Genomic DNA, 12185 nt, shown 5'->3' on the forward strand with positions numbered 1-12185 from the left:
AGACTGCAGGGATGGCGAACCTTTTTTAGTGCATGGGTCACAAAAGAGACCTTAATCCTTGAAAAAGCAAAAGTGGGTCGTACATTTAATTACATGTTAATGCGAAACTACATGTTAATGCGAAACTTGCTGCTGCATCTTCTCTGCAAGTCTTATTATCCTTGGTTGGTAATCCGTAGTTTTTAGCTTCGCACATGCAGCACTCATATCTGAGCTGAGACGATTCCGTGTGCTTGATTGTACAAAATTCATGTGAGAAAATAAAGATTCGCACGAATATGAAGAACCAAACAACGTTAACAGAGCTACCGCAAATCTTTTCATAGTTTCAAACGAATTTGGCAGGGAGTTCCACTCTGTAAGAATTATATTTTCAGCATGGTTTTCAACAGCAGGAAAGTCACAACCATCCATATCTGTTTTCATTTCAATTTTTTGTAAGAGATGATTTAAGTATACAAATTTTGTTTTCCAAACTGCACTTTCTTGTAAGTCTATCATTTCCATTTCCAAGTTGTAAAGACGAAGCTATTCGAAATTTGATAATTCAAGATTTTCAAATTGAATTGCATGCGGGAAAAGAATGAACTGCAATGTATAGTATCTAGCTTTCGGAACTGGGTGAACCTTTCTGACATTACATTTTTGGCCTCTTTCGTCAGTAAAACATACTTGTTGAGTGCAGTTTGCTTTTGTTCATAAGTTAACTTGGTGCTGGTAAAGTGCTTCAACAACTGAGGAAAATATTTCAGCTGACCTTGTTCAAGGTCTACAGAAAAAATAGCGAGTTTCTTCTCAAATGCTTTAATGTGCCCAAACATGGATAATACAATATTTCCACAGCCTTGCAATTTAGTATTTAACTTATTGTAATGCATTGTGAAATCAGCAAAAATGTAAATCATTTAACCACGTACTTTCGCTTAACTCTGGATATTTTTGATTTTTTTCAGCTAAAAAAAGTTGTACTTCTTCCAACAATTCAACAAATCGCTGTAAAACATTACCACAACTTAAGTTGTGTCAGACTGCTATATGGCAAATCGGTACGGTACTAGATTAAAATAGGGTGAAGCCTTATTACAAATATTTAGTGAAACACTTATTCTTTGCTGAAATATTTGCTTAAATTTCATTATTTTAAAAAAGACAAGTGGGTCACTGAAAATCTGTGATAAGTTACTTTGTGACCCGCGGTTCAGTGGTTCGCCATCCCTGTGCTAGAGGGCTTGATGCAGATGAGGCTTTTCGTTAATAAAACCAGCAAGGTTGGATTGATTGATTGAACCTTTATCCTCGGACTGGGAAAGCTTCTTGCAGAGATTAATCCTGGCAGCTTTGCATACTTGTAGAGGCTTTGAATCACTGACGCAGACCGGTCACCGAGATTGACAGAGTGAAGTTTCCGATTGTTGAAGTGCTGTTGCCGGGAGATTATTCCATCCATTAGATGCCGCTGAATGGAGAGCAATCCTTAACGTGCGTTGATCAAGCGCACGCCCCGAGAGTCGAACCAGCGCCGCTTGATCTTAAAGCTTCTTCGTTTCAGAAGTCACGCGTTAACCAAGTGAGCTATCGGGGCGGACAATTAGCTTTTGTCAAGCGTTGCTTATTGCTGCAGGTCACTTTAATTTCAGTTCTTATGTTTTTTTTGACAATTTTAATCTATCTTCCATTGATATAATTGGATATTTGTACAGCCACTGTGGGCTATCCATCTGAAGAAAAAGGCAATGACAACCAAAGAAATATTCTGTGAGCTATTTTCGATTTATTTGAGTTAATTTGTTACGAACTGTAACAGTTGTAAACAGAAATATTACAACAATGTATACTTCATTGCAGCCAGAGATGAGCAAGATCGCCAATTTTGAAGATCAAAATTACGATCACTAAGAATAGCCTATAGGCTATGATCTTGAAGATCAAAATCAATGTTTTCTAAACTTGAAAAAATGAAGTTTGATTTGTTGTTGTTGTGGTAGTGACGTTAATTTTTCAACAACCTGCAAACAACACAAGTTGTGCTGAATTTCTCAGCTGACCTTTAAGAATGACTAGTAGCTCATTTCTTATTGTATGTCGTTTTACGCATCCCAGTTGTGGAACAAGTTTAGATCTTCTAGTATAAAACAATTACGTGTTGCTTACAATGATTCTTTCAGAATATTGCACAATTTACCTCGTAATGTCAGTGCCCGTGAATATCAAGTAATGAATAATATAACAACGTTTGATGCTTTATTGAGGAAAAACATGTTTTCGTTTATTAACCGTTGCATACACTCCTCAAATCGCTTTATATCAGACCTGATGTCATCTGATTGTTTTTATCGTTCTGAATACTTTCAACTCTTCCAACGCTCATTGTACGTAAGTTTGTAACAGTAGATATTTAGTGAGCTCTTACTGACGACATCCAAAGTGGTCTCTGTGACTTTTGTGCATTTGCAATTGGTGCATTATTTCGTTTTGTTTTGGATATGAACAGCTTTGTCTGACGCAAATAAATAATAATTAGGCACCAATCACCATTAATTTACAGATGTAAAGGAAGAAAGCGATGGAAAGAAGCAATACATAAAGATTCCCAACGAAGATTACAATAAAATCTTCCAAAATTCTCGCTACGATACAGACAGTTTACCCTACCGCTTGGAGTCGTACTTGAGCGGAATACATCACAAACCTCCAGGTAAAGGGACTGTGCTATTTTTGTCCGGAGTCTACCAAAATTGTGCTAAAATATGTAAGCTAATTTTTTGTTGTGTAGCCTATTTGATACATAGAGGAATAAAACATAGTAACTTTAGCGGGTTTAGCATACTTCATTTCACACAAAATATAACATAATTAAATAAAATAAACTCAAACGTTTTCGACACGTACGTGTGTCCTCATTAGGAATTAAATCTGCAATACATAAAATGAAAAATCGTAAGATAAATTGACTATGCACTGTAACTGTAACGACACTCTGGACTGAAAGCACAAACTGAACAAATGATACGAGAATGATTGCGAGTAAATTATGCGGTGGGAAACAGGTGTAGACTACAGGCATTGGACAAAACAATTAGAACACACACAAAAGGAGCGATGAGCCACAGGCGAATAACTGCCGGTTGAGAGATGGATTGTTACGTTTGATTCTTAAGGCTTCCATGATCTTAGTCTGAAAATCAGATCTGCCTCGAGAGATGATTTTAAATTGGTCGATCGAGACATTGTCAGTGCACGTTTCACAAGAGGCGATGTGCTCTTTAATTGCACTTTTAGTTGTTAGGTTTGGGTTTAAGTGCTCCCCGGCCCTTGTCAACAAATGTCTGGTTGACATACCAATGTATGTCTGGTTTGCGTCACGCAAACAACTAAATTTATACACAACATTTGAAGAAAGAGCAAAGGGGGTAGGATGCTAAACGTATGCTAGACCCGCTAAAGTATGCTAAACCCGCTAAAGTTACGATGTTTTATTTCTCTATGGTTTAACAAAGCAAACTCTCTACCAATCCTATTTGATACATACACAACACTTTTTTAGTAGGCGTTTTACTAGAAGTAACCAGTGGCGTATATTCAGGGTGTGCAAGGTGTGCACTGAACACTCCAAGAAATCCAGAAAAAAAGAAAACTTTCATCGATTGTCGATGTTCTTTACTTTCATGATATTCTAACATCTTGCTGCATGCTGACTGCTTTCTTTTCAATTGCAAAACTCGTCCCCTTCTAATTTTAATACTCCAACGTTTGAGGTCATTGCCTTTAATTTTTTTCGGTCATTACCTTTAAGCTGGGTGTGCACTGACAGCTTGGCGAGTGCTATTTAAAATAAACAAATAAGAAAAATGACGTCACAAGGCAGCGAAAACAGCAATGGTTTTAGTTCAGCCAGGCTGTGCACTCGCTGATCTGCACACCTTGGCGCGTCATTGGGGGAATCCCAGGCAATAGCAAGTTTTAGCTTGTTAGATTAGAGTTTTAGGTGATCAGAGTTGGAAACAAGATAAAATAAAATGTTTTTTATGCACCAAGTGCCAGTAAATTAGGACTAGCTTGTCTGAATCTGCAACAAAGCTTATGGCAACAGCCAATATCATTGATGCACCATTCTAAAACAACACATCTAATCGTTTTGTAATTAAGAGTGTTTGTATGTTACTGGTATTGTACCTTATTGCTGAAACACCTTTAATTATGTAACAGGTGCCAGCTGACTCAAAGTCGCTTTCTGTGTCTCCTGGTTTGTCTCACATTAATTATTGCCTATGTTTGTTTCGTCTTGGGTGTACCACCGGTACGGTATATAATATATATATTAAAATGTGAAGCCAATGAACAAAATGATACCGGTAGGCTACTGATAATAACGAAATTGGCTAGTGGCTAAAGCTGCGTTTAGACTACATCCGTTTTTACTACATGTTTGTTTTTAATTCGCTTTTTAATACGCTACATTTCTCAAGGTGTTGCGACCGTGCCTAATCCTTGCATGAAGTAAATCATTTCCATCTCGAGCACGCTTTAACTTTCGCGTTTTTTCAGACTCCTGCTGTGTTATGGCAAGTAATATTGTTCGTTTTGATGGTCGGAAATAAAAACTGAACTGAAGTATGTGACTTTAGAAATGCAACTTAATGTTTGATATTATTAAGTCTTTCATTCAATAGGCGCTGTCAAATAAATATCTATTTTGTATTCTTCTCCATTCCGACAACATTATTTTTGTCAGTTCTGTTCATGTTCAGAATTTGTGCTGAAAATGCTCTCAGAACGCACCAAATTCAGTGTTAATCTTAAAAATTTTCTGGGGGAGGCCCTCCAGACCCCCCGCTGTTGCTTTGCCGTCACTGAACACCCTATCAAAGTGGTCACGGTACGCCACTGGTAGTAACTCTAAAAACACAGGTAAAAACAACTTAGGCAATAGTCATGCTGCAGACTATGGAAAACTGATCTAAGATATTATTTTAAGTTGCTGAACCTAAACTCGGATTTAGTCGGTCACATCATTAAGAACAAGCGGCGCTGGTTCGATTCTGTGAGTGTGCGCATGAGCAACACATAGCAAGAGCTGCACTCCATTTCGCTGCTCCTAGTTAGGCTAGTGGATGCAACAATTCCATGACAACAGTTCAACAATAACTTTTTATCGTATCCAGGCTTACACCCGGTGGTTGTAGATTTAGAATTTAGATTAAGTGGACGGGAAGGCAAGGAAGCCAATCTTTGTGTCCACCTTCAGGCATGCCTATAAGTGTCCTGTTAAAGACACGGTCGCATTCTTTTGAGCGGTGTCGAACCGGCGCCTTTTCGAACTTCGTTCCAGGGCTCTTACCACTTGGCTATGCAGCCGATAAAAAAAAAAAAAAAAAAAGCAATAACTTTACCCTGTCAATCTTGGTGACCGGCGTAGCCTATGTCAGTGGTTAGGCTAAAGTCTCAACAAGTAGGTTTAGCCTATGCAAAAATTCCACTATCAAGCTCTTAAAAAAGCTTCTACAATCCAAACCATCTCCTCAATTAATCAATCAACAATTGCAACGGAAGTGGTCCACAAGGACATGCCTAATTTTTGTTGTTTATTTTGCTTTAAACAATCTTCACTTGCCTCACAATCGTGCACAGTGGTTTGGTTCTACTCGGACTGACAAAGCCTTAATAGGTTATTCCTGGTAGTTTCGCATAGGCCTACTTGTAGAGACTTTTGATGCAGGGCCGGTTACCGAGATTGACAGGGTGAAGTTTCTGATTGTTGTTGATGTGTTGTTGGCGGGGAATTATTCCAACCATTAAGTGCCGTTGACTGGAGAGCAGTCCTTATAAAACGCATTGCTCAAGCGCACACCCCGAGAGTCGAACCAGCTCCACTTGACTTTAAAGCTTCTTTGTTTACGAAATCACGCGCTAACTAGCTGAGCTATCGGGGTGGAAATACTATAAAGAATTCGTTAGTATGCGCAACATACTAACGAACAATGCAGATGCAGGGGTAACTCAATCTGGATACAGGATCTTTCAAATTATTTTCTCACGATAAAACTGTTTCCTGTAAATTGTCAACCTGGTATCGGATGATTGTCACGATTTCTTTCTATCTCTTACCAGGAAAAAGACTTGGAAAGATTCAATGACGTAGTTTAATGGGTCAAACCGAAAAGCAGTCAATTAAATTCACGGACAGTTCTACTGGTGAAATGATATATAAAAACGCTTGAAGGACTCCAACGAATGGTTCACCACTTCCAACAATTAATCAAAGTAATAGTAAACAGCAATAGATTCCAATGCTTGCGACTATTGATCGAGTTTAACGTGATCCACTCACAGCTTCTCATACGATTCTAATTTCAATCAGAAATTATATTAGCATCAACTTTGCTTTACAGTACTCGTATTCAATACTTCCACTCTCGATCAACAATAATCTTTGCGTCTATTAACAACTGCTACTACTACAATAATGAACTCTCATCACCAACTCATCATAATACAACTCCCATAATAATAATCTCAGAATAATCAGAATACAAACTACACCACTATTTATAGTTGGCTGTTCAGTCCAGTAATTTCGAGAAGGTTACATCATAAAGAACCATCGTTCGGTCACGTAGCATTTAAATGTCAACAAGCAGAAGCTTATAGAATGTCACGTAGGGCCGAAGGTTGTAGAAAACACGTTACATAATACAGATTTCGTCATCAGAGGTTACTTTAGGTCAATACCCGATAATAACACAACGCACCAGAATTCCATAATGAAAATAGCACATTCGTTGAAGATACAAAGCAAGCCATCGCGAGGCATTTGCACCTTGATTGTGACAATGATGTTTTGGCAGAATTGGTCGGTAGCCATTTTAACAAGTCGAAATTCTGCCACTGAAAATGACTAGAATGAAACCGCCAACCAATCATAAGCTACGGTTTAATTAAGCATGGTTTAAGTGACGTAAAAAATGGCGAAAAGAAGATGATAGAAAGCAAATTAAGTGATGGATTTTTTGCCAGCTGGTTGGCTTACCTTAGGGGTTAGGGCTAGAAAGTAGTCATTTCGTTTCTAGCACTAGTTGCTACGTTCATCCGATGAAATTGAAAGTAAAATTAACAACAAACAAATTATCTATTCCCAAAACACTTTACAACCGCGCCAACAACTTGGTCACCTCTGCAAAGAACAAGAAAAACGAAAACAAACAAATTTATAACACTTTAAAACTTAATGGATTTCCCAAGAAAATGGCAGAACGGCACACTCATTTCTCGACCACACGTCAGGTCAAACAAAGCAACAGCAAAACTTATAACGGTTTCACCACCATTCCATACATACAGGGAGTTTCTGAGTCGATAAGACGAGCATTGAATCGCGCCGGAGTTAAAGTCGCTATGAAACCATTTCGAACCATCGGCAATATTTTATCACTACCAAAAGACCCCACCCCTTTTGACAATAAATGTGGTGTTGTTTATGAAATTCCTTGCAATGATTGTGACGCAGTTTATATTGGCCAAACTGAACGTAGTATAAATTCCCGGGTCAAAGAACATCGCAGAGCGGTCAAAAATATGGAACATGAAAAGTCAGCCCTTTGTTCACATATGTTAGAAGAGGATCACAAAATTAACTGGTCAGAAACAAAAATTTTGAAAAATGAAAGTAATTATTATCAACGCACCACCGCAGAAAGTTGCTTCATCAACATCACATCCAAACATTGCAATGTACTCAACCGGAACGACGGAAACCTTTTACCAAAACCTTATAAATCATTATTGTCTCGACATGCAGGCTTCAAGCCTACTTAAACACAGTTGGAAACGTTATTGCCATCTAATTTTGTCTCGAATGTCTAGTGGTCTTCAGTGCTTTGAATTTATGTTTATTGTTGGAAGTTTTTACGTGATTTAACGTCGAAAGTAACCGCACATCATTAGCCAATCTTTAAAACATTGTGTTCTATTTCTCTTGCCTTCAATCGCACTTTTTCTGTTGGTCGTCACCGCTTCGAATTTTTATGTTTATTGTTGGAAGTTTTTACGTAATTTAACGTGGAAAGTAACCGCTCACACATCATTGGCCAATTTTTAAAATATTGCGTGTTTTATTTTTTCTTGCCTTCAATCGCACTGCAGTATATAACCTGGTGAAATTTTATTTTGTATGTTATTCGCTCTGAGGATGCGCATTGTCATGGTGCGCGAAACGTCAGTGAAGCAATAAACCATCTTGTTTGTTGTTAATTTTACTTTCAATTTCATCAGATGAACGTAGCAACTAGTGCTAGAAACGATAATTGTCCTGATGAACACCCAAACTTTTCAGTATTAAGTAGTCATTTCGTTGACGCGGGTTCGATTCCCACCACTGCTATTACTCTTTTTCTTCTGTAATTACCAAATAAAGTTCAAAACAAGCATTAACTCTCTTGCTGAGTGCTAGAAGGGTCACAATTGGACGGTAACCTCTTATAACATGTTCTGATTGGTTGGCGGTTGCATTGTAGTCATTCGCAGTGGCAGAATTTTGACTTGTTAAAGTGGCTACCGATTTGGTCAAACTACAAATGTCAATCACAATATTACGCCAAAGTGCTGATGGGAAAAACCTGATCAAGTGTTGATCAGCTGTGACGTGCGACATTGAGGATTTATGACGTAGCTCAGTAGCGTAGCTAGGAATTTTGAAAGGGGGGATTTTGACCACCCAACGGCGGGGGGTCTGGGGGGCCTCCCCCAGAAAATTTTGAAAAATTACTTTGAATTTGGTGCATTCTGAGAGCATTTTCAACAAAAATGTGGGTAAGAATATTCCTGTAAAATGATGCTGTCCGGTAGCATAACAAAAGGATAAGATCATGTTTTCTTCGGCATTTTTCGGAAAAAAAAGCAAAGTCTCTGTGTTTTCTTGTTGCTAATTCCTGGCTGAGATGTTTGAATGTTTGGTATTGGCAAAACTCGCTCTTTTAATGCAATTTTGTTTAAAACTAGGCAATTTTTTTTTAGACTGAAAGCATCATTTTCAATATCGTGACGTCACACACGTGCCAAAGGGGGGGGTTGTAACCCCCAAAACCCCCCCTTGGCTACGCCACTGACGTAGCTTGTAGAGCAACGACAAGTTGCATGTGACACCGATGCCACGGTTGTCCAACCACTTGGCATGCGACAACTCAGCAAGTGCTTCTTGCTTCAGTTCAGCAGGCCATATAGGGCTAGCCCTAAAAAGGGGTGTAGCTTACAGTTTTTATTTTGAGGGCAGCGAACATGATCATGAGAGAAATCGATCAAGGGATAGATTTAGGAGTAAATGTAAACAATGGATTTAGAGTAATAATGTACTCGACAGCGCCTCTGTACGATTGCGCTGATATTGTCTGCTCTGGAAAGAAACGTATATATGTTATGGGTAGCTTACATAGCCTATAAAAAACACGCGCTAACATATCTCAAAAATAATTCTCAGTTTCGAAATCTTAGTTTTATCAATCCGAAAATTAATCTTGTTACAGATGAGACGTCCCCTACAATGTTTCCAACAACAGGCGACTCAGACCCGTCCAAATTCACCGACGATGCGAAACGACATCCACTAATGTACAATTACGAAACCCCATACAAGGAAGAAGACCTCACTATGGAATATGCTACAAAGCGAGATGCTACGGAGACAAAACCACTGAAGGGTTCGCAAGTAGATTTAGAAAATGCTACAGAAATCTATTTTTTCACCAAGAAGCAGAGAAAGCCCTCCTCCCAGAGTGCTCAACAGAAGGAAGTAGCAAATAATTGACTAAGCCTAAGTAGGCTAGCTTAGCCTACCTTGTAAGTTGTAAATAGACCACTTGACTATACAATTAGTTGTCCATGTAGTTTGTAGTATGAGATATATAAGACCAAGTATAATAGTTAAAGTATTACGCTAATAATTAGCGGAATACTGTTACTATTTTCTTGCCACTTGATTGTGCAGCTTGTGTGATGTAACAAGCAGCTTTGAATTATTACAAGATAATTGATAAGATTGAAAAAAAAACACCGAAGAGTTTAATTTTCTGCTTGGCTGCAGTGCTTTTCTCAGGCCCGTAGCCAGCCGGGGGCCAGGGGGAGCCTTGCCCCCCCTGGAAAAATCCTAACATTTTCGAGCAACAGCTACAATTATAATGATTCAATTTTTTCGGTCCGCCCTAAAAAAAAATTGGCCTCTTGCTCTGCGGTCTGGCTACGGCCCTGGCTTTTCTGGTAACTTCGTCGTAATCACATCCAGGCGCCATCTATAATTTATCATTGAATCAACACTGCTTCACATCTCGAATGACGACACCAAGTAAGAGCCCTATTATTGTGTCAGAGTTATGTGATGTGTTTTTGTGGATCTACTATAAAATTATGTTTCCTGACGATTCTTTGAACTTACGTTGAAAAACATAGCTTCCATAATTCCGGCTCAAGTTTAGTGTGATGGAAGGTAAAGGTTGGAACAGGCTGAGTATTGAAATTGTTAAGTTTTCTGTCGTACCCAAGCCGATGCGCAGTTTTCCCTGCTTCGTGGCCATATAAGTAGGAGAGGTGTGGGACCTATGGAACATTGACGCCTCAGTGAAATATAGGTCTTTTTTTATTGGAAAACATCATTTCAACATTTCTATGAAAATAAAGCCAGAATAGTAGAGATTTCTTTTTTGTTTTAGCAGTAAATAGGATTTGTGTGATTTCATAGAAGCCAAGCTTTTTGGCTCCCGGTATGTAAGGAATGTTTTGCCTTCTTTTAATACAAAAAAAAACGTTTTCTAACAACAGCCCAAGCAATCTATCGCAGATATAGTTTCAAACACTTAGAATTTGAAAATTTTTATGCAATAAAGCGGTTTATAAAATTATCCCATATGCGATTAACCGGTTTTTATCACTTTGTATTTCAAATGCAAAGGAATAAAATGCTTTTTACGGCTTGCTTGCTAAACATGGTTTGCGAATAGTGCACAATTAAATCGTTGTTTAAAATGCTACATTGCATGTTTTTCAGGATTGCTTAAATACTGTTCCATAGGTCCCGTTGGAAGTTTCATTGGTGGCATAGGGGTGGAACCTTTGGAACAATTAACATTTTAACATATTCTCGTTGTTCACAATTGAAATAATGAATTCAACTATAAAGTAGTTGTGAAGGTAGATCAATTCTGCTACAAGGCTGGAAAACAAAAATTAGAAAGTTTTGAAGTATTATGTCGACGTGGGAGGTAAAATAACAAAAACAGCTCCGTAGGTCCCACACTTGCCCTAATGAAATTGCCATTCCAGCTATATGTATTTGCTATGAAACAACGTATTAAAGCATATAGTGTGTAAACCTGTACATCGCAGCATATACTGTACATACAGTTAAATAAATGTGTGTTATGTAGCTAACAATGAATGGATAGTGAGTCTGCGCATGTTGTGTTGTAAATAGCCTATTAAAAAAAACGAAGACAAGAAGGCCGTGTTTTGTCCTTTGTATAAATGTTTTGTGGAGGAAATAGATTCAGGCTTACCAGGTATTTTGTTTGGTGGCGTCATACCAAAGAATTGAAATGTTAGTCGTGATGTGACGTCAATACTTCTGGCATGGTTTTGGACTAGGACGAAAAGCTATCAGGAAAGAGAAGGCGTACGCTCTGACAAGTGTCAGAAACATGATATGAAGGTTTCGGTAACATGTAATACAAAGTCAATTCAATTACAAAGTCAGAGTCAACTCAATCATAAATAGCTACAAACGATTTCGATCAGCTAGATCATCTTCAGTTAAGCTGAAAGCAAACAGCACAAATAACCAAATGATGGTGCGAAAGAAAAACGTTCCACTCATTCAGAACGTTCAAAAGAGATTTCATTTTCTTGATTTCGGTTGTAACATGATTTCAAATACAAACACCTTCAAGCAGTATCAGCGTTTTAACAGTGCCAAGCCAAATAAACGTCTCGCGACGACCTGACAACGTGTTAAAGTTCAGAATCACTGTACGGCTATGTACATTGTACACTATTGTATTTCATCATAATCTCAGCTGGCTGCCTTCTACCCCACTGAATGTGGCAGTTTGAAAATCAAAGGCGATTGGAAATAAAATGGTTTGGACACCTTTTTCTGAAACCAAATTACTAACCACCTCGCTTCCTGTAATTCAATAAGCCTCACC

At 38.3% G+C, this 12185-nt stretch overlaps 1 protein-coding gene across 1 annotated transcript; it reads left to right on the forward strand.

Moving 5' to 3' along the window:
* The first annotated feature begins 1620 nt into the window (after positions 1-1620).
* On the forward strand, positions 1621-11470 carry LOC145774107 (uncharacterized). Its single transcript, XM_082585257.1, has 3 exons — positions 1621-1755; positions 2546-2695; positions 9516-11470. The coding sequence occupies exons 1-3, from the start codon at positions 1734-1736 to the stop codon at positions 9794-9796; spliced, it is 453 nt and encodes a 150-aa protein (XP_082441383.1). The 5' UTR covers positions 1621-1733; the 3' UTR covers positions 9797-11470.
* Positions 11471-12185: the final 715 nt, after the last annotated feature.

The sequence above is a fragment of the Aplidium turbinatum genome, chromosome 7, assembly GCF_918807975.1.
Source record: "Aplidium turbinatum chromosome 7, kaAplTurb1.1, whole genome shotgun sequence".
NCBI classification, from domain to species: domain Eukaryota; kingdom Metazoa; phylum Chordata; class Ascidiacea; order Aplousobranchia; family Polyclinidae; genus Aplidium; species Aplidium turbinatum.

Coding starts and splice junctions, on each gene's coding strand:
- LOC145774107 (XM_082585257.1), top strand. CDS start 1,734: ATGACAACCAAAGAAATATTCT. Junction 1,756..2,545: donor GACAACCAAAGAAATATTCT/GTGAGCTATTTT, acceptor ATTAATTTACAG/ATGTAAAGGAAGAAAGCGAT. Junction 2,696..9,515: donor AATACATCACAAACCTCCAG/GTAAAGGGACTG, acceptor ATCTTGTTACAG/ATGAGACGTCCCCTACAATG.